At 49.3% G+C, this 21765-nt stretch overlaps 1 protein-coding gene across 1 annotated transcript in view; it reads right to left on the bottom strand.

Moving 5' to 3' along the window:
• Positions 1-3503: 3503 nt before the first annotated feature.
• The window catches only part of PTGIS (prostaglandin I2 synthase), a 35381-nt gene continuing 17119 nt past the window's right edge, over positions 3504-21765 (bottom strand). The window contains exons 6-10 of the mRNA XM_007446402.1: positions 16812-16993; positions 9457-9625; positions 8286-8467; positions 6553-6704; positions 3504-3833 (exon numbers count right to left, since the gene is read on the bottom strand). Of these exons, the coding sequence (XP_007446464.1) occupies positions 3689-3833; positions 6553-6704; positions 8286-8467; positions 9457-9625; positions 16812-16993 (830 nt within the window). The 3' untranslated portion in view covers positions 3504-3688. The remainder of the gene's footprint in view (positions 3834-6552; positions 6705-8285; positions 8468-9456; positions 9626-16811; positions 16994-21765) is intronic.

Raw genomic sequence — 21765 nt, 5'->3', positions numbered from 1 at the left:
ATGCCACACCACCTCTGATCTCCTGCATCTGCATGAGAGAGAAAGAAATGTCTGCTGTGTTGAATGTAAACATTTTAATGTATAAAATGTTGCTGTGTTACTTTGTGCCTCCATGGCCCCCCCACAGATGAAGGACATTTGCCTCTGGACACTTTTTTTTTTTTGGCCGGGCTCAGCGGCAGGCAGGATCTTAGTTCCCAGACCAGGGATGGAACCTGTGCCCCCTGCAGTGGAAGCACAGAGTCTTCACCACTGGACCACCAGGGAAGTACCAGGACATTATTTTTACTCAAAGATTTGAGAGAAAAAAACAATTTCCCCTTTTCAATTTTTCCCAAAGCTAATATAATTCATTTCTTCCTGGGAATTCCCTGGTGGTCCAGTGGTTAGGACTCCGAGCTTCCACTGCCGGGGGCTTGGGTTCTATCCCTAGTCAGGGAACTAAGATCCTGCATGCTGTGCGGTATGGCACAAAAAAACAAAACAAAACAAAACTTCTCTTCTTTTTAATATTAAAATAAATGCATATATCTGCATGAAGGATAGGTAACATTTAGCGAACTTGTAAGACACTTTTTTGCTTGCCTTACTTTGGGCTGTGAGCCTCTTCCCCAAAATCCGCTAAGGGCACCAGGTCCCTCCTCTGGCATCAGGAGGATTGTTGATAGAAAGATCCTGAACACGGTCTCAGGAAGCAGGGAGGCCTGCATTTAATACTACTTATTAACCACAAGGTCCTGGGCCAGCCACTTCACTTTCTGACCCTCAGTTTCCTCCTTTGTAAAAATGGAGATAATAATATATGGTCTGGAGGGTGGCTGGAGGTGTGACTGGATTCTGTCCACGAAAGGCCCTGTCCCAGAGCCAGGCACGTATGGACTCTGTGCTCCCTTCCCAGGCACTAACCTCGCTATTCTGGACACAGCCAACTCTCAATCTGAATCACACTCAGAGGCGGTTCCACAAACAAGGGTGATTTAATGTATTTCGGCACATTTCGATTCGACAATATTATATAAAAATAGAATTCTTTGTTAAAACAGCAAGGTAGAAAAATCACTGCTACTCACGAAACACCGTCTTTAAGAAACAACAAACATCCAAATCAGTGACGCTGAGCCAGACGATTCAACTCTCCAAGCTTGTTTTTCCATCTGGAGAATGGGCAGGTGGGATGTCCCCAGCTCACTGTGGGCGGGACCCACTGGTGGCAGGAGATGACCCTGGGCAGCCCTCGCACCAGGCGTAATGCACGCCCACGTGGTGGGCAGCTTTCTCCTCTTTCTCTCCCTTCCCCCCACCCCGTGACTGTCATGGACAGAGTCTCAGGGTGATGCTGGCAGTGGCCTTAACGCCACTCAAACATGTGTTTGTTTCATTTTGTAACAGAGAAGAGACAGAGCTCAGGCTCCAAGCCTTGGTGACACCAGCACAGAGGACCCCTCCCCAGCAGATTTCTTTTTCAGTCACTTTCTATTTCTGGCAGCAAGCGATACATGTTGTTACCGGCAGAGGAAAAAAAGTCCCCTTTTTAAACAAATTTAAGTTTAAAAAATGAGACTGTTTAAAGGAAAATACCTGGTAAATAACAATACAAAATATAGCAAAAAATAATAATCACGATGATGGTAAAGAAACACTCCATTAGGTCAACCTAAGAATATTTCTGACATAGGTCCTGCAATTTTGTGATTCTAAAACAAGGTATGAAGAAATACAGTGACATCTGGGTACCTTCCTAAATAACCTGTAGCAAGGAGCTAACGCACTCATCTCTCCCTCTTTTCTCTATAGCTTATATGTTTTAAAAGAAGAAAGAAAAAATAATAAAGGTTGAAACAAGGTGGGTTTACAGCATTGTCTCCCAAGCCGTACTTCAATATCCCTGATACCAGCTGGAGCTGCCTGGTGGGAGAATCGTCTCTTCCTAATGATTGTGGCTCCGAGGAGGTGTCACCTTTAAAGGGAAAAGGCCCTTTTTTGAACACAGGTGAGAATCTAATCTCAGTGACAAAGCAGCCCTGATTTGGAAGGGGGAAATCAGAAGGGCTTTTCCCCAGCACACCAGGGTAGCAGCCACGTACAAGAGATCTTCCTGGAGCTATTTCTGCGGCCTCCTCCCTTCCCTTCCAAGCCAGGAAGGAAGAGGCAGCTGAGGGTTGCCATGGAAACTGGCTCCGTCCTCCCACAGGAGGCTGCCAGCCCTGATTTCCCGCAGAGTTAAGAAGCAGGAGGCAGTGGGGGTCACCCAGGCGTGAAGATGGGTTTCCCTGGGGATATCCCACCTCCTGCCAATCACAGTGCCTGTCTGGGAATCCTGGGGCCGCCTGGAGGTTGAGGGCCAGGGAAGCCCCCAAGCCCCAGTGCCGCCCTGAGAAGAGACTAGCCCCTGGAACATTCAGAGATCTCAGGTCCTCTCTTCTCGCTCCAGCTAAAGCTACAGGGACCTAGCTATATGTGTGTATGCGTGTCCACATCTCATGAGATGCATCCACCCATGGGTGTCTCTGGCTCTGTCAGCTCTCTGATGCCAAACAGAACTGCCGCTCCACCACCCCATTGAGCCCAAAGAGCACAGAGCCGCCCATCTAGCATTTGCTACTGGGACAGTAAGTCTGTTTGCAAAATTCTATCAGCTTACAAGCTGTGTGACTCTGGGCAAGTCACTTCACCTCTCTGAGCCCATTTCCTCAACTATAAAGAGGGCATAACCATCCTCTCTTTGCAGAGATGCCATGAAAAGTAGAAATACTATATCTACTGTTCCTGTCACAGGCATTTAGAGGGTCCTCAATAAACAGGACCTAATCTTAATACTTGTCATCATAATAAAAGTTTCCAGGCAATTTTTCTTTTTGATCATTTTTTTTTTTTTTTTTTTTTCCCTAAAGCTGATGCAAAGGCAAGTTTTCATCACTGATCTGTTTGATCAAAGGGTGGTGCACCCAGGATAGGATGGACCATTGGTCTGAGAACCAATCAACGGGTTCCCACCACCTCCTACAATATCACCTCTAAGAGTAGGAACAGGGTTCTCAAACTCCATCATCTGGAGGCTGCCCCCACTCCACACCGGGGACGCACCCAGCATCGGGAAACCCTCCAGCGTTTTCTCAAGGATCGGTGTGAACGGAGAGAAGGGGGAAGTGTCTAGCAAGTGGGGCGCCTAGGAAAGCAGATATTGTAAGAGACTCTTTGGCTTTAGGTAGTTTAATAAAAATTTGGGGACAGAGTTTATTTCAACAGACACACTGCTAGGCCCAAATGGCCTTTTAGTGGCCAGCATCTGCTCTGACTGGTTAGGGTCTGGACGGCACCACTGTCAGGGCCTTGGACGACAGCCCGTGGGGGCTGGGGGCAGAGCAATGGGGTCTCCTAGTTGTGCCCCGTCTGCCCGAGCTTTAGTGGGTCTCCTAAAGGTGAGAGGGGCAAGAGGGGCTGGGAGCGGAAAGAGCCTCATTTTGGAACTTAACCTTTGCAGCAGATAATCCGCAGAGCTTTTGGTGTCTTTTCTTCACTTCCCTTCTTTCCCCTCCCCCAGACACAGCCTTCTAGGAAAAACAGTACGGAAGGGATAACGCTTGGCACCGTTGCGTGTTCAAAGCTCCGTACCCAGGCCGGACGCAGGCACAGAACGTTGGGTGACTAGGGGCAGGCTGGGTGCGTGGAGTCCCATCTGCCCCGGAGCTCAAGGCCGGATGCGGTAACGGACAGGCACGTCGTGTTCCGGCTGCATCAGCCCGAAGCCGTACCTGCTGAGGTCAAACAAGGGCATCTCCACGTCCGGGCTGATCAGCTCCAGGTCAAAGCGCGCCAGCACGAGGAACACGAATCTGCAGAGAGACAGTGTTGAAGGCGTGAAGGGGGAGAGTGGGAGGCCTGTTTGGAGTCAGGCAGGAAAGCAATGGCGTCCTCCTGGGTCTCACCCCAGCTCTCACTTTGGTTAAAGTGGGAAAGGAGGGCGAGAGAGCAGAGCACAGGTGTTTCCTGCTCACCAGTCCAGGAGCTCCCGAGTCCTGGCTGACGGCCTGTGGGCAGGAGTGACGTGGGTCAATTCCACACCAAAGCATTTCCGAGCCAGTGCCTGACTCTCCAGCTTTCTCTACTGCCTGGCAGCTGTGTGGGTTCCATGCTGAGATGATGGAGTGGGAAGATGGGAAGATCCTGGCCCCTGAGTCCCTGCACGGAGGGGAAGAGCCCCCCCAAACCCACAGCCAACGTTGTGTGAGTGGGAACTAAACCTTTGTTATACGAGCCACTGACTGAGACTTGGAGGTCGTTTGACACAGCAGAGCACAGCCTAGCTTCTGATTAACATGGACAGTGACCCTTCCTGATTCTTCCCACCATACGCATCCCAGACCCCCACCAAACTCCTGGAACTGTCTGCCTCGTCAGGGCTGCTGCTGAGCCACAGCTGCCTTTGTGAGATCAGAAGCAGGCACCCCTCCCTCCAGATACCTTACTGCTGCCTGGGGAAAACTGTTAGAATATACCAACTTTGCAAGAGCAGGCAGGCACTCTTTACTGCCATCTTCTGGAAAGCTGTCCTAATAAGTACACAAACCACGTGATGATGTAATCAGTGGGCCCCTAAATGTGGTGGCAGCCCCACCTGATGTGAACTGGCTCCACCCGCCTTATCTTACCACCACCTGTGTTCGTAAAGGTCAGGCTGGATCGTCTACCACTCTGGACCCTACCACCCGCTCCCACGGCGAACCAGATGCCCAACGCCGGACAGAATGCATGGCAGGGATTCTTTAATCTTATTGAATGAGTGAAAAAGAGGGAAGATGAGGACAGAGCAATGTCAGCATTCTGGGCAGGAGAGCTGGGCGCACACCTGGGCTCTGCCTTTTGTTTTTTGGCCATGGGATCTTAGTTCCCCTACCAGGGATCGAACCCATGCCCCCTGCAGTGGAAGCACAGAGTCTTAACCACTGCACCACCAGGGAAGTCCCTGGGCTCTGCCTCTTAAGGGCGTGTGATTCTTCCCACTCGGGGCCTCGGTTTCCCCATCTGGTCAAAGAAGGTCAACAAGGTGGGATGTATCCATTCCAGCTCTGAAGCTGCAGGATGGTAGAGGGTGAGTTTATATGGGTGGGGTGGGGGGTGGTGGTGGAAGGTATCTGTACCCACACCTGGATTTGGATCCTGGCACCTCCACTCACCAGGTGCCTGACCGTGAGGAATGATTTGACCTCTGGAGTCAGTGATAGACTGACCACCTGGCAGGTATCATGACAATTAAGTGAGAGAAAAATAATAACAAATTAGTTCAATTATTGAACCCTATGTTCCAGACACAGTGCTAAGCATTTCATATCCATTATCTCTTTTTATCTGTCCAAAAACTTTATGGAGTGGGAACTTCAGTCGGTTCTGCTGCAACACTTGTTTTGAACATGTGAATTTGTTCCAGTGGGATTGATCTATTAGGGCAAGAATGAAGCGTAACGCAAATTTCACATTTACTTGTGGTCATTTCATCTGCAAGAAACCCTGGGAGAATGAAAAACTGCACCCAGCTGAACCAAGCTGAGCAGGAATTCACAAAACGCACACACGCACACACCAGTGGGTGGTGACCCACACCATTCCCATCAGGCGTCCGACCTCAGATAACCCTCCTCCCAGGCTTCATCGTAACTCACAGCTCTATCCAATGCCCACTTGCGTGGCAAACATCAGGTCATTTTCAAAGTAAAGCACCATATTTATTGTAGCACGTAGGTATTTCTGTTTATTCCATTTAACATGTGTAAACCTATACTACTGTATTTTCCTAGGTGCATATCTTTTTGTGTGTGTGTCACTGATGAAGTTTTTGAGGGTTGGGCCCCCGCCCTATTTCCCCCACAATCCTGTGGTTTTTACTTTGTGATTTCCCATGGTCCGGGGATTTTTTTTTTTTTTTGCGGTACGTGGGCCTCTCACTGCTGTGGCCCCTCCCGTCGCGGAGCACAGGCTCCAGACGTGCAGGCTTAGCGGCCATGGCCCACGGGCCCAGCCGCTCCGCAGCAAGTGGAATCCTCTTGGACCGGGGCACGAACCCGCGTCCCCTGCATCGGCAGGCGGACTCCCAACCACTGCGCCACCAGGGAAGCCCTGGTCCGGGGATTTTTAGGAATGCACGTGAAGCGTTAGAGCAGAACCAACTGTATTATTACCTCCATTTTACGGTTGAGAAAGCTGAGGCCAAAAGCTTAATGTAATGTGCCCATTCACTAGCATAATGCCTAAACATTAATAATAGTAATACTAGTAATCACAAATAATAACTTTTATCAAATACCTACAGTGAGCCAGGCAGTGGCTAAAGTACCTAGAAAGGTCCAGTTCATTTGTCCCGACACCCCTGGGATGTAGTATGATCAGTACTCCTATTTTACAGTTGAGGAAACAGAGGCACAGAAGGTTACCCAGCTGGACAGGACAGGCGGATGTCATAACCCCTGGTCCAATCTGTTTGTGATCCGAGGGCCAAGGCTCTCGGGGCCCAGGGAGGAGAATTTATGAGGCACTCAGCTCCCCATGCCCGGTACTCACTGTTTGATGCTGCTGATGGCGTAACCCCTCCCCAGGCACTGGTTGTGCCCTGCTCCCCACGGCATGCTGTAATTCTTCAGTCGCTTCCCATCCTTGTAAAAGTCTTTCTTCTCTGATCCATCAGGGTTCAGGAATCGGTTGTATTTAAATACCTGAAATAGGAAGAAGGTCCCTTTCTGATGCCACCCCCAAAATAGGCATGCACAAAGAAAAATGTATGAGGATGTTCATCACAGTCTTGTTTATAAGACAGAAAAACTGGAAATAATGTAAAGCTCAATTGACAGGGGATTGGTTAACAATTATGGCAGCTATTTATAATGTTGAGCTTGGTCTGTGTGTGCTGACGTGGAAAGAACGTTTAAGACTGGTTGTTGAGGGCTTCCCTAGTGGCGCAGTGGTTAAGAAATCTGCCTGCCAATGCAGGGGACACGGGTTCGAGCCCTGCTCCAGGAAGATCCCACATGCCGTGGACCAACTAAGCCCGTGCGCCACAGCTACTGAGCCTGCGCGTCACAACTACTGAAGCCCTCACGCCTAGAGCCTGTGCTCTACAACAAGAGAAGCCACGACAATGAGAAGCCCACGTACTGCAACGAAGACGCAATACAGCCAAAAATAAAAACAAATAAATTAATTAATTAAAAAAATAATAAAAGGACTGGTTGTTGAACGAAAAAAGAAAGTGTTGGAATAGTATATACTGTGTGATCCTATACCACACACCTGCCTATTCACATGTGTGTGAGTGTGTTGTGTGTATGTCTGTAAAGGCATAAATATTATCTAAAGGACGCACTCCCAACCACTGTTAGAGAACCCTGTGGAACTGGAGAGGAAGGGGAATGAAGACAAATTTTTACTTTTAAATATATATGTCTATATTTCTATCTTATAAGTATACATTACTTTTGCAATTTAAAATAAAAGAAATTAAAATTATTTCTAAAAAAGAGAATGCCAATTTCCTTTGGTTATATTGTAGAGTGGTAATGTGAAGATTGTGTCTGAGCATAAGGCTTTGTGGTACAGAGTAGGTGTTAAATGAAGGATGGGTGGAAGGATAGGGGAATGGACCAGTGGATAGACAGGTGGAAGAGTGAGTTGATGGATGGATGCGTGGATGGATGGATGGATGGATGGATGGATGGATGGTTGGATGGATGGATGGATGCATGGATGGATGGATGGATGGATGGATGGATGTTGGGTGGATGGACGGATGCATGGATGGATGGATAGACGGATGGTTGGATGGATGGATGGATGCATGGATGGATGGTTGGATGGATGGATGGATGCATGGATGGATGGTTGGATGGACGCATGGATGCACAGCACAGAACCTGGCACACAGTAAACATCCAAATCTGTTAGAAATTGTAAAAGTTTGCCCCATCTCAAATTCCAGGGAGAGGTAAAAGTGCTGAGAAGCTGACATTATAACATTCTGAAAACAGGAAAAATTGCTCAGCTGTCCCCTACAAAGCGCTTAGTGTGTGCCAGGTGCTATGAAGATCTTTGTTACATGATCACATTTAATCTTCCTGACAACCCTGTGAGGCAGATGCTATTTTGAGGTCCATTTCACAGGTGAAGAAACAGAGATACAGAGAGATGAAGTGATCTGGGCAAGGTTCCACAGCAAACAAAGAGCAGAATTGGCTGCCATTCAGAGAGGACAGATTCTGAAGCCACTCATCTTCCCCCACAGTCCCTGGTATGCCTTTTACCTCTGGGTCTGTGTAGATCTCCGGGTCCTTCTGGGGGCTCAGGAAAGGGAAGAGGAGGAGGCGGTCGCCACATCGCAGGGTGAATTCCCGCCCATCTGCCATGGGCAAGGCCATGTCCACCACGACCTCGCGGGTGATGAAGGGTGCAGCGGTGAGCCTGAGGCTCTCACTCAGCACGCTGTCTGCGCAGGGCAGGTAAAAGGGGGGGGTCAGCACTGTCCTCTTCCCCACTCGAATGCCACCCCCAGCTCTCATTTTACAGAGGCGGGTGGGAAGGCTCAGAGAGGGTGCATGACTTGCCCACCATCACAAAGCAAGACCCAATATGGCCAAGTGATGAGATGTGATTGCTGCAGTCTTCAGAGACTTTGGACATGAAGGTTTGGGTCTGACCCTAAAAGAAGCTGTGAGGGAAGGTACCTTCCAGGGAGATACCAGAGGAGGCTAGGCAAAGAGCAGGGTCATCCATATTGGTTGTGTCTGCCTGCCCAGCATACATTCCCCTTCTGGAAACAGTTCCCTGCTTTCTTCTGGGGACCATCCCCTCCCCCACTCTCAGGGGTTGGGCTGTTGATTTCACTCTCAACACCTGGGATTGGGCTGTGATTGGCTAATCAGAGCACCCATGATTGGCTCCAGATGGGCACATGGCCCAAAGAGAGCCAAAGAGACACATTCCTGGGGCTCTGGGTAGGAACGTTGCAGAGAAGCACACCCTCCCAGAGCCGGGAACACATCAGCCTGGAGCCACTGGCAGCCATCTTGCCAGCCTGAGACTGGAGTCAACCCAGTGGAAAATGAGGCTGAGGATGGAGAGAGACAAAGACCTGATGGCATTGTTAAAGCACCTGGATCTACCTGTGCCTGAAGCCAGTCCCTCCAGACTTTTTAGTTACCTGCCCCAAATGAAGTCCCTTTTCTGCTTCAGCCCATTTAAGTTAGGTGTTTTGCCACTTGCAACAAAAAATCTCCCACCGAGACCATGAAACATGGGTAGTGGAGACCAGGGCATGGAGATGCCAGGTCTATGAAGACAGGAGGCCCAGGGGGACCCTAGGTCAGAGGACGCTGATGGACCCTGGATGCTGGGAACCCATGACGGGGAGGGCAGGCTTGGGGGCCCATGATGCTCTGGCCTTTGGGGCTGTCTTGGAGGGTCTGACTGTCTCACCAAGCACAGGCATGCTGTCCAAAACCTTCTGTGGGAGGGCGGTCATCTGCGAAATGGGCTGCTCTCCTCGCAAGAGAACAGGCTCCAGCTCTCTGCGGACAGCAGCCAGGGCCTCGGGGGTCCTGAGGAGGAAGAGAAGGACCCAGAAGGCGGCAGGACCCACGTTCCCCTGAAACGAGAAGGCGCCCCCGTCACACCGTCAAGAGCGCAAAGCTGGGCCGGGGGCTGACCAGCCTGTGCCGCGGACACAGCCTGGGCCGAGGCACTGGGGCCGGGAGGCCTGGGTTCCCACTCCTGAGGACCCATGTCTATCTTCAGCCTCAGGACATGGTCCAAACATGCTTTGTGGCTTTGGCCTAGCCCAGTGCCTGCCTCAAGGCCACTCTTGGCATCCCTGACCTTGAGCAAAACCACTGATCTGAGGTCACACAGGAAACCTCCACAGCTAATCAGCGAAAATGTCAGTACAAAGAACAAAGTGTATCAGTTAAGATTACTGTTGACATCTGAGGATGGATGCATGCTTAGCCCCAATTCCCCAACCTTCCCGGCATGCGTGCTTCTTACCGTGTGACCCCGCACTTCCTCACACTAAAGGGCAGAGCGTATTTCCTCAGCCCCTTGGATTTGGGCTCAGCCATGTGACCTGCTTAGGCCAACAGAACGAGGCAGAATTGACAGAACAGCAGTGCTAAGTCTAGGCCTTAAGAGACCTTGTGGGTTTCTACTTGCCCAGCTAGCTGGCTGGTCCCAAGAGGAAGATGAGAAACACACGGAGCAGAGCTGAGCTGTCCAGCCGAGCCTGGTCTAGACCAGCTGACTCCCAGCAGACCCACAGACGGGTGAGTTAAATAAATGCTCATCAAGGCATGCCACCGAGTTTTTGTGGTTGGTTGTGATGCAACAATAAGAAACTGGTACAAAATCTGAATGTTTGCTTTCAAATATTTGAGTATTGTGTGCATATATAGCAAAGAAGCAATAATCAATGATGACTGTGAAAGCTATTAGTTTCTTGAACAAAAATTATGTAAAACTTCCCAATAGTTAAATAATTAGGAAAACGGATAAAATTTCTTGCCCCAAGACTTCAGCCTTGGCTCAATATTTTAATACTCTGGTATTCAGCATGTGGCTAAGATGTGATGGGGTATGCTTAAATGAACTCTAGATATGGCTGGAATACCAATTAACCTCGATTTGGAGGAAGATTTTTGTCTACCATAAGTGACTATCTTATCCAATCTTAATAATGGAATATTAAGGAGTCATCAAATATCATGTTTACCCAGAAATTCTATTACAGACACTATTGCACATGGACAAAAGGACATTTGCACAAGGATATTTCTCACGGTGCTGATGTAACGGGAAAAGATTGGAAGCAACCTCAATAGGAGATCAGTGTGATAAATGATGATCCATCCATAGGATGATGACACCGGAAGTTGCTAAAAAGGAGCTGACTTTGTGCGTGCTGATATGGGACAGTAGCCAAGACGCACTGAAGCAAGATGCGGGACGGGGCCTCATCGTGCTACCATTTGTGTGTACGTTTAAAGAGGGATATATATGAAGCAGCACAGACCATCTCTAGAAGGAGATTCAAGAACCTGGTAACTGAGGTTTCTTCTGGGACAGAAGCTGGGAGGGGGGAGAGGCAGAAAATAAATGCACAAAGCATCAATGATGGTGAAACAGATTTTCTTTCTCTTTAGCTACCATGAATTTAGAGGTGCCAGGTGCCCTCATTCAATCTTTCTATCCAGCAGGCACCATTATCACACGTTCTTACTGAAAAGGAAAACTAAGCGCGCCCTAGTCCCTCCCCACTGCCCAGCATATCGTGGGGGGCTCAATGGTATTTGTCAAATAAACATCTATGTTCCTTTGGGCTGGGGACCTCCAAGGCAGCCTTTGAGGTGGGCTGGCACAGCCCAGGACCAGGACCAGGCAGAGTTGGGTTCAAATCCCAGCTGCCCACTTCCTGTGACCCTGGACAAGCCACTCCCCTCTCTGGGTTTCAGAACCTCCCTCTTGGTAAACTGGGAATAAATATGTGCCCACTCCTGGGGCGGCCACAAGGAATACGAGTGACTCCCACAGGCTGAGCACACGGTAGGTGTTCAGAAGTGGTCTCCCTCTCTCACCAGCCCCTCCCTCGGGTTCGAGAACCGATGGAGGCCTTGGACTCTCTCTGAGATTTCCTCCAGAGCCTCAGGTCCGGCTGAAACAAGCAAGGTCACTTGCTGTCCATCACTTAAACAGCCAGGGGAATGCAGGCGATAAATAATTCAGCTTTGGGTTAACTCAGTGCCAAGGCCATTTTACCTGCCCAGATGGTCAGATGGGGGCCACCGCTCGTTAATTACAAAGCAGGAGTGGGAAACAAGGCTGCTCGGTTAACTTTGCTTTCAGGAAGAAGCTGTGGCAAGTTAGGGAGGTGACGAAGACTGCTTTCCGCCCAGCTGCACCGATGTGTGAGCGTGCATGTGTGTATGCTCACACAGCCATGAGATCTTTAGTCCACTACCCTGGAAGCTGAGTGTTCTCCCGCAGGGCCTTGCCTCAGTTTACCCAAGAGGACACTTCTGTCTAATCTCCCTCCCTCCCACTGCAGCAAAAGTCCACCACCCAGCAGCGCCTGTGCTCTGTTCTACCTTTTCTGGGAACGACGGTATCTGACCTCCAGGGGTCGCGCACTGTGAGCCAGACCCGGTGCTCAGCGGCTCACGTGCGCCACCTTGTGGCCGTCTCTCCGCACTGTCAGTCAACTGGAGTGGGGACACCTGCAGCCCTGCCTGCCCCGCACCACTCCCCTGCCTTTGGGTAACAGCAGCCCATTTTCCTTCGGAGAACTACCTCCACTTCATGTGAAGTCCAGTGGATTGTCTGGGGCGAAACTACCCGCTCCAGACCTCAGGTGTGACCATGTGACCCCAGCCTGGGCCACTCAGTCAGTGACGGACTCAGAGGGGACAGGTGACCTGGGCTGGGCCAGTGGGTATCAGACTTGGGGTTTGTGCTGGAATTCACGGGAGAAAGAATCCCTCCTCCATGGGGACTGCCAAGTTGCCAAGAGCTGCTGGTGGCCTTTGCTGCCACCACCTGGGAAAGCCCATCTGAGGCGTGAGAGAACACAGAGGTGAGGGGTGGGAGATCACAGATTACATTTATTTTCATTTTTTTGTGATTAAAATTTTTTTCTATGGGAATAAAAGATTACTCTAAGTGCAAAGTAGATCCTGGATTGGATCCTGGAAGAGAAAAGGGACAGTAGTGGAAAACCTGGGGAAGTCTGGATAAAGTATATGGACTTTCAAGTAACAGTAGAATGTGCCAGCGCTGATTTCTAGTTTCCCACACACGCGGTGGCTCCGTAAGAGGTTAGCGCTGGGGGGGGGGGGCTGGGCGAAGGGTATTGGGGACTCTCTGTACTACCTCTGCCACTCTTCCGCAGCCCCAAATTATCTCAAAATGAAACTACTGAAGGGGAAAAACCCAATTCTGTGCACAGCTATTATTCTTATTACCTCCTCCTTTTGGATGGTGAAATTGAAACCCAGAAAAGCGAAGCGATCTATTCAAGGTCACACAACTAGTCAGTGGCAGAGCTGGGATTCCACCCGAGTGTGTCTCACTCGAAACACTGCTTTTGCTTTTCATCCGCACGCTGCAGTGCCTCCACGATCACGACCGCGATCGTCTCCACTGAGCAGCTGAGCAGCTGTAAACCCCGTGCCCGTGCAGCTCCCACAGTCCGCCTCCCCCAACTCAGGACCACCCAGGAGTTCCTGCAGTCATGGCTGCTGAGGCCAAGGCAGATGTGGAGAAGGAAGAGAAGAATGAGACTTGACTGAAGTAGCGGTGTCAGTCCCAGCACTACCGGGGCCAGCAGAGCCGCCCATTGCCTGACAGCTCAGAGCGGGGGGAGCAGCCCAGGCCACGATGGGCCGCAGGGCCAGGCCTTTGGGGGCTCTCCTCCCTCCGCTCACTCGGCGCACCCCGACCCAACCCACGTCCCCTAAGAGCCAGCCTCTTCCCCTGCCTGGACCTTGGATCCCAGCCCACCAGGCCCTCCTCTAGCCCCTGCATGCTGGAGACCCCCTGACCCCTCCATCAGCCTAGACCCCAGGTCTGGGGTTCTGGACTCACAGAGCCTTTTTGAGGATCCTGGGAGATGATGTTTGTAAAGTGCTCAGTCGGGTGACTGGCACAGGGTAAGCGCTCAACAGTATCTTTGGAAATGATTACTCCTCACTCGGATCTGACGACAGCAATCCCAGCTACCATTTCTCAACCCCTTGGAACACTTTCCGCAGCCGGCCTCTGGGTGGCGCTCCCTCCGAGCTCCCCTCCCTGGCGGCTCCTCGTCTCCCCTGCTGGCTCTCCTCATCTTTCCGACCCCCCCGCGCTGGAGAGGCCCAGGGCTTGGCCCGCTTCTCCATCCACCCCTGAACAACCATCTCTGCGCTGTCAACCCCCCAACATGTCCAGCCTGGACCTTAACTCTGGACCCCAGACTCTTCTTTTCTCCAGGCGCTCCTACCTGCCTGCTCTCCACCTAGAACTCAACATGCCCCAAACAAACCCCCGCTTTCTCCCCCAAAAGTCACTCCTTCCACCAACTTCCTCAACTTCAGCCTTCCTGCTGCTCACGCCCAAGCCTGGAGTCACCCTGGTTGACATCTTCTCCTAATGTCCCATCCAAGAGCAAAGCCTGTTGACTCTACCTGGAAATATGTCCAGAAGCCAATCACTCTCCCTTCTGCCCTCTGGTCCAGCACCATCCTCTCTTGCCTGGATATTGCTGTGGCCTCCTCCCTGGTCTCCTTGCCTCCACTCCCCCCACTACAGTCTATTCTCAGCAATGCAGCCAGAATGACCTCTCTGAAGCAGAAGGCAGGCCATGCCACTCCTCCGCTCAGAGCCTTTAAAGGGTTTCTCCATTTCAGAGGAAAAGCCAAGAGTGCTCCCCATGGCCTACAGGGTCCTGCATGGTCTGGCGCCTGCTACCTCCCTGTCGCATCACCCTCATCCTCACCTCAGGGCCTTTGCACTTGCTGCCCACCCCCTCCCCCATCCTACACAGCTACATGGCTCACTCTCTCACTTGCTTTGAGGTTCTGCTCAAATGTCACCCTCTTGGTGAGGCCTTCCTTGACCACTCAAAAAAGCAGCCCCTCCTCGCTCCTGCCGCCATTCCCTTTCCCTGCTTTATCCATTCTCCACAGAACTTATTATCTGTAATACATTTTACATACTTATGTGTTTAGTAATTGTCTGTCTTCTCCCACCACAATGTCAGCTCCTTAAGGGCAGGGGTCTTTGCTCTGCTCACTGCTCTCTTCCCAGCTTCTAGAATGGTGCCTGGCACACAGTGGGCCCTCACTAAGTAGTTCCCGAATATGTTTATTGAGCACTAGTTACCTGCCAAGCACAGTTACAGGATTTTACATGGATTGCTTCCTTTCATCCTCCCCACAACGCCTTGAGGAAGGTCCTGCCATCTCTATTTTACGGAGGAGTAAAGCGAGGCACTAAGAAGGGACTGACTTGCCAAGAAGTGGTAAAGTCAGGATCCAAGTTCAGGCAGGCTGTTCACAGAGCCTGTGCCCCAAACCACTGGGATACCCAGCCTCTTGGCCCTACTCTCAAAAGACTCGAGATCTTGAAGGGTCTTCCACCTGCCTGAATTCTGGACGCTGCCAACAACTCAATCTCAGAGGACACCCTGACCCCAACTCTTGCCCAGTTCTCCTGGCCCTGCCAAAGGCTGTTTGCCGGGCTTGCTGCCACTCAAGCCCCTAGGCCAGCATCCAGTTCTGCTGACAGAGGTCATTTCCATAGGGGATCATGGGGACAGTTTGGAGTCCCAAGTCACTGCCCATAAATATGTTATTAGACACTAATGGGGCCCCAACTGCTGATTAAACCCAGCCCCCAACCCTTCCCAGCCTCTGCCTGCAAGGACAGTTAATGGCTCTGGGAAAAAACTAAAAGTAAGTCATAAGTCAATGGGAGAGGAATTGTGCAGAAATGTCAGCCTGTGTAACTGTCACTGCCGAGGTGGGGCCCAAAGAAGGAGGGGGCTCAGGGTTGGGGCGAGGGCAGCAGCCAGGCCTGGAGATGCAGCATCCTCAGCCCTGCTTTCTCTCACTCCAATATCTAGTCCTTTTCCAGCTTCACTGGCCCTGTCTTCCCTTGGTTTCCAGAATCTATCCACTTCTTCCTCATCTCCATGGCCACCACCTCCCCTTCCTGGAATACTCTATCCCCACATCTTCCCCCAAGTCCCCAAATCTAGATCCTTCTTATCATCCAGGGTTCAGCTCAGTCATCTCCTCCTCAGAGAGGCCACCCTGGCCAGAGTAGACCCCCAGGACCTATCTAGTCATGACCCTGTTTTATATCCTGCATATCAGCATCTAAAATCACCCTATATCTCCTTCCCTGATGTCTGCCCCACCCCTGCCCCTGGCTGAAACAAAAGCAACACAAAGCAGGTTCTTTGAGGTCCGTGGTAAGTACTCAGTGGAACTTTTAAATGAGTCTTCAAGATAACTGGTCTGCACACTTCAATAATCTCAAGGTCGTGAAAAACAACAAAAGGCACCAAAACTGTTCCATATCAAAGAAAACTAAAAAGGCAGAATGACTAAATGCAGTGTGTGATCCTGAGTTGGATGCTGGACCAAGATGAGCCATAAAGAATATTATTAAGACAACTGGCAAAACTGGAATGTGGACTGTATATTAGATAATGATCCTGTATCTGGGTTAACTGTCCTGAATTTGATCACTGTGCTGATCAAATGATGATGTAAGGGAATATTCTTGCTCCTGGGAGATGCACGCTGAAGTAATTAGGGGCAAAGAATCATGATGTCTGCAACTAATTTGCAAATGGTTCAATAAGATACGCACAGTAGGAGACAGAGAAAAAGCAAATGTGGTCAAATGTTTAAAACTGGGGAATCAAGGTGAAGTATATATGAGTTCATTGAACTATTCATACAGCTTCTCTGTAAGTTTGATGTTTTTCCAAATTAAAAACATATATATCAAATGAATGATCCTGTTCATGAGACTGTTTGACAGTTAAGAGAGTCAGGGAACTGGGGCAGACAGCTGGGTGTGTGTGCACCTACCCACAGCCATACTCACAGCGGCACACTCTCACACATGTACACCTACATGCACCCAGATGTGAGCGCCCGTGCAGGCACATGCATATGTGCTCGCAGGCATGTGCCTAAGTGTGCCTGATGGCACACACGCACCTGAGTGCACACACGACACACAAGCACTCATATGCACAACCTCTGCCTGCAAGGACACCTGCAGACACCCACCTGTGTGGCCCAGAGCTGCAGCACCAGAGCCCGCGCCTGCATCTCCTCCGACACGCCCATCTCCTCCAGGTGCAGCAGGTAACTCTCCAGCCATTTGCTCCGGTGGGCCCGAGTGGCCAGCCTGGCTGGGGACAACAGCTTCCACAGGCGACCTTTGACCATGCACACCTGGTCCTTATCCCCTGCAGGGACAGAGCACAGAGGATGAGGGTTACAGGTCCACCTCCAGCCCAGGGTCACCCAGCCCTGACCTCCCATTAGGCTAAGGGTCTTCCAGGTGTCACCCCAGGGGATGGGGAGTTCCTGTGGGAAAGAGGCGACAGGGACCCAGCCCTTAAATGCTGGCCTGGCCCAGAGGAGGTACTCAATCAACATTTGCTAAATGAATGGGCTTCTCAGCACGGCAGGGGGAGGGGCAGGAAACAGGGAGCCACACTCTCCCTTCCTGGGTTCAGAGGAACACCAGCCCACGTGGGCGGGGAGACCCTGAGAGCACACTCAGCACAGCGTCACTCAGGGGTAACAACCGAACTGACCACCAAGAGGGGACAGGTTGGTCTGGGGTCTCAAACTCAACTACCTGCAGGAAAGGCAGGTAAAGTGAATGAGGGAGGAGGGACAGGAAGGGGCCCAACGGGAGGGTCGGGTGGCTCCACTCAGCTCCACCACCCAGCCCAGCAGAGCCAGGGAGCCTGGGTTTCTAGAAGAAACTGAAATCCAGATGTTCAGGGGGAATCTTCTCATGTGTTTTAAAGTTAGCATCTCAGTAAGAAATTTTTAATCACCGCGCAGGCCACAAAAGCATCTCAAGTTAAACTGGCTCACGGATCACCAGTTCAAAAACACCATTAAGGGGCTTCCCTGGTGGCGCAGTGGTTGAGAGTCCGCCTGCCGATGCAGGGGACACGGGTTCGTGCCCCAGTCCGGGAGGATCCCACATGCCGCGTGAGCGGCTAGGGCCCTGAGCCATGGCCGCGGAGCCTGCGCTTCCGGAGCCTGTGCTCTGCAATGGGAGAGGCCACAACAGTGAGAGGCCCGCGTACAGCAAAAAATAAATTAAAAAAATAAAAACACCATTAAATAAACAATGGTGTGTTTACATTCTGGAAAACCGTGAAGCAGTGAAAACCAATGAGGAAGTGCTTTATGTTCAGCCCTCACCAGGCCCACATGGGCAGACCATTGAAGGAATAAAGTCAGATGCTTATTTATTTATTGTATTAATGCTGCAAGATGATGCTGTATTGACATATATATATGTGCAAATATAAGATTTGGTTGTTCCAAAATCACTCCTTGGAAAAGGGGGAGTCGCTTGGATTGCTACAAAATTCCAAAGTACTAGAAACTCTCTCATTAACTTTTTTGAGCCACAAAGCAGTGTTTCAGGAAGGTCCATCCACCCAGTGGCTCTAAACCAGGCTGCACGTTACAGGATGTAAACCGTAGGCAACACTTATTCAAGTACATTAGTTACGTTTTCAAATAATATGCTCCCTACGCTTTTCTTCAACCTCTAGACACTTTCAGGTGACATACTTCTCAACTTAAACCAATGAGGCCAATTGTTCATCTGAAATACATGATTTTCCTCTTTCCCAAAATTTCAGGTACTGGAGCATCACCAGGCAGGTTTAAATCTCTGGCTGCTCAGGTCCCCACCCCACCCCCACCAATCTCATCAGAATCTCCGGGGGTGCGGCCCAGGCACACGGAGATTTTAAACAGGTGGGTGCAGGGTGCAGGATGCAGGGTGCAGGAGGTGCTGAAGCCACCTCAGTTGATGCTGGTTCTAGATGTTTACTTACAGGACCGATCTGACGAGATTGCTAACAAAAGGAGGTAAAGGGCTTCCCTGGTGGCACAGTGGTTAAGAATCCACCTGCCAATGCAAGGGACACGGGTTTAAGCCCTGGTCTGGGAAGATCCCACAGGCCGCGGAGCAACTAAGCCCGTGCGCCACAACTACTGAGCCTGCGCTCTAGAGCCCGTGAGCCACAACTACTGAGCCCACGTGCCTAGAGCCTGTGCTCCGCAGCAAGGGAAGCCACCGCAATGAGAAGCCCGCGCACCGCAACGAAGAGTAAGTAGCCCCTGCTCGCCGCAACTAGAGAAAGCCCACGCGCAGCAACGAAGACCCAATGCAGCCAAAAACAAACAAATAAATAAATAATTTTAAAAAGAGAGAAAAGAATCAAAATAAAATTAAATTAAAAATTTTTTAAAAGGAGGGGAAATTTAACACAGATTAGAAATGACTGGCTTTTTTTTTTTTTTTTTTTTTTTTTTTTTTTTTTTTTTGCGGTACGCGGGCCTCTCACTGCTGTGGCCTCTCTCGTTGCGGAGCACAGGCTCCGGACGCACAGGCTCAGCGGCCATGGCCCACGGGCCCAGCCCCTCGACGGCACGTGGGATCTTCCCGGACCGGGGCACAAACCCGTGTCCCCTGCATCGGTAGGCGGACTCTCAACCACTGCACCGCCAGGGAAGCCCCAATGACTGGCATTTTTTAAGGTCTGACAGCACAAGTGCAGGTCTTGAATGTCACTGTAAATACGGCTTTTAAGGATGACTTTCAAAAGCAATGCAGTATGCAAAGACAACCAACAGAATGGGAGAAAATATCTGCACATCATACAGATACTTGTATACACCCATGTTCATAGCAGCATTATGCACAATAGTCAAAAGGTCGAAATAACCTGTGTCCATCAACAGATGAATAGGTAGACAAGAGGTGGCATATCCATACAATGGAATATTATCCAGCCTTAAAAAGAAGGACATTCTGACACATGCTACAGCATGGATGAATCCTGAGAACGTTATAGTAAGTGAAATAAGGCAGACACAAAAAGAGAAATACTGCATGATTCCACTTATAAGAGGTACCCAGAATAGGCAAATTCATAGAGACAGAGAGTAGAATACAGGTTAATAAGGGTGGAGGGAGGGAGAGATGGGGAGTTATTATTTAATGGATACAGATCTTCTGGTATGATGAAAAACTTCTGGAAATACATAATGGTATGGCTACACAACATTGTGAAGGTTATTTATTGCCACTGATTTTTATACTTAAAATGGTTTAAATGGTAAATTTTATGTTATATATATTTTACCACCACTAAGAAAACAGGAAGATATGTGAATGTCATTTGGCAAATGAGCCAAAGATGGTGGTGTATAATAAAAAATTGGATTGGCAAAAAAACAAGTATAAAAAAAATATAGCAGCAATTTGATCATATCTGCTTAACATTTGGAGAGCTCTTAGAACAGTGCAGGATACACGAAATCTTACACAAGAGTCAGCTATTGCTACTCTACATTGTTAGAAAAAGGCAAAGTGGCTACATCAGTGTGTTTACTATGCATTTGTGGGCAAAAGAGAAAAACAAGAATATAGCATATTTGCTTGCATTTGCGTAAAGGAACTCTGGAAGGATCCATGAGAAACTAATAAAAGCAGCCAATTGTGGAGAGTGGGAATTGGGTGGAAGGAGGGATAAGGGATGTTCAACAAAATCAATAAGGAGACATGGGGGCTTCCCTGGTGGCACAGTGGTTGGGAGTCCGCCTGCCGATGCAGGGGACACGGGTTCGTGCCCCGGTCCGGGAAGATCCCACATGCTGCGGAGCGGCTGGGCCCGTAAGCCATGGCCGCCGAGCCTGCGCGTCCGGAGCCTGTGCTCCGCAACGGGAGAGGCCACAACAGTGAGAGGCCCGCGTACCGAAAAAAATAAATAAATAAATAAGGAGACGTTATTTCATTTCCAGTCCTAATTATTTCCATGTTTAGGTTGACCAAAAAAACAAAGCAAGACAAAACAAAAAAACTTTCCCACTGGGAAAACCAGGGTTTGCTGTGTATTTAAATCAGAGTATAATTGGGGCTCGTACTGTATTTTACCACATGGAGAAGGGTCTAGAACTGCTCTGTCCAGGAAGGAAGCCACAAGCCACATGTGCTTACTGAGTACGTGAAATGTGGCCGCCTGGAACTGAGACATGCTATGAGTAAAAAGTACACCCCAGATTTCAAGTCTTAGCATGAGAAACAAAATGTAAAATATCGCAAGAATTTTTATATTAATTACATGCTGAAATGCTAATATCTTAGATATACTGGGTTAAAGAAAAAATATAATATTTTTTATATTTTATAAAATTGATTTATATTTTATAAAATTGATTTCACCTCTTCCTTTTTTTTTAATGCATCTAGAAAATTTAAAATTACATATATGACTGGCATTCTATTCCTACAGGATAGCACTGTTCTAGCAGGATAACAGCAAACTGATAACAATGGTTACCTTGGTGATAGATGTAGAGGGAGTGTGGTCAAAAGAGAATTTGCCTTCTCTGTAATATTTGATTTTTTTTTCCACAAGAGGCAGGGGAGCCAAGTTAACAGCCCAAACTCTGGAGCAGAGTGCCTGACCTTGAACAAGGCACCTCACCTCTGAACACCTCAGTTTTCTAACCTATAAATTGAGGTAAGAGTACTCATCACATAGGGTTATACAGGGATTGAATGCATTAACATATAAAGTCCAAAGAGGGATGCCTAGCACAGGCCTAATAAACATTAGCTATATTATTATACAAAGCTTAATGAATGTTAGTAAATTATTAGTCCAAGGAGAATATACTCATGTATTATTTCTATAAGTAAGAAATAATAATAAATTGTGAGATAACGAACACCCAGTTTGCAGCCATAGAGACCCAGGTTGAAATCCCAGCTCAGCCCCTTCCTAGAAGGATGATCTTGGGCAAATCACTTTGTATCTCTGAGTCTCAGTTCCCCATCTGTAAAATGGAGGCAACCTGGCTCACAGGATCATTAGGAGGACTCAAAAAGATCACACACAGAACACACTCTGTACTGGCAGGGGTTTGGTAAGTTGTACTTGCTACATTCCTGACTTTTTTTTTTTTTTTTTTT

This window comes from Lipotes vexillifer, unplaced genomic scaffold (genome assembly GCF_000442215.2).
Source record: "Lipotes vexillifer unplaced genomic scaffold, Lipotes_vexillifer_v1.1 scaffold251, whole genome shotgun sequence".
In the NCBI taxonomy this organism is placed as follows: domain Eukaryota; kingdom Metazoa; phylum Chordata; class Mammalia; order Artiodactyla; family Lipotidae; genus Lipotes; species Lipotes vexillifer.
Note: the sequence above shows the minus strand (reverse complement) of the source record. Positions and strands in the feature narration are given on the sequence as shown.